Source organism: Eimeria mitis, genomic scaffold, assembly GCF_000499745.2.
Source record: "Eimeria mitis Houghton genomic scaffold, Emh_scaff1743, whole genome shotgun sequence".
Lineage (NCBI taxonomy): Eukaryota > Apicomplexa > Conoidasida > Eucoccidiorida > Eimeriidae > Eimeria > Eimeria mitis.
The window spans coordinates 9,664-10,307 of NW_013570060.1; the positions used below are offsets into that span (position 1 = coordinate 9,664).

General features: G+C 59.6%; 1 protein-coding gene across 1 annotated transcript in view; it reads left to right on the forward strand.

Annotated features, from left to right (window-relative positions):
- The window catches only part of EMH_0042750 (biotin-[acetyl-CoA-carboxylase] ligase, putative), a gene marked incomplete at both ends in the record, with an annotated part of 4,540 nt that extends 4,197 nt beyond the window's left edge, over positions 1 to 343 (forward strand). The window contains one exon of the mRNA XM_013495772.1: positions 1 to 343. Within this exon, the coding sequence (XP_013351226.1) occupies positions 1 to 343 (343 nt within the window).
- Positions 344 to 644: the final 301 nt, after the last annotated feature.

Genomic DNA, 644 nt, shown 5'->3' on the forward strand with positions numbered 1-644 from the left:
GCAGCGACTGTTGCAGCGCTCACGCACCCGCCAGATGGCAGCAGCAGGAGCAGCAGCAGTAACAGCAACCGCAACCGCAGCAGCAACAATAGCAGCTGCAGCAAGAGCAGCAACAATAGCAGCAGCTGCTGCAACAAGCCTTTCACATGCTTACCCACTAATGACAATGTCTTCGCATTGCCTGCGCTGCAGCAGCAGCAGCAACCAGAGCAGCGGCAAAGGCAAAGGCCGCAGCACCAGCAGCAACAGCAGCAGCAGCAGCAACAGCAGCAACAGAGACACCGGCGCACCTTGGTGTTGGGTTGTTGCGGCCGCCGCCGTTTGCTGCTCGCTAGACGTCTAGCAGCTGTGCAGTCTCTTGGCTGCAGCAGGAAAGAGCAGCGCAGCAGCAGCAGAAGCAGCACGTGCTGCAGCTGCAATGAGAAGCGTATTCTCAGCAGCAACACCAGCTGCGGTAGCTGGAAGAGGCGGAGGCACAGCAGCAGCAGCAGCTGCTGCTGCTGCTGCCCACATACACACGATGTCTCCTGTACAAAGGCTGACGCACAGTGGCAGCAGCAGCAGCAGCAGAAGCAGGCAGAGCAGCGACAGCTGCTGCAGCAACAATTGCTGCAGCGTCAGCAGCAAAAGCGCCTGCAGGAGCA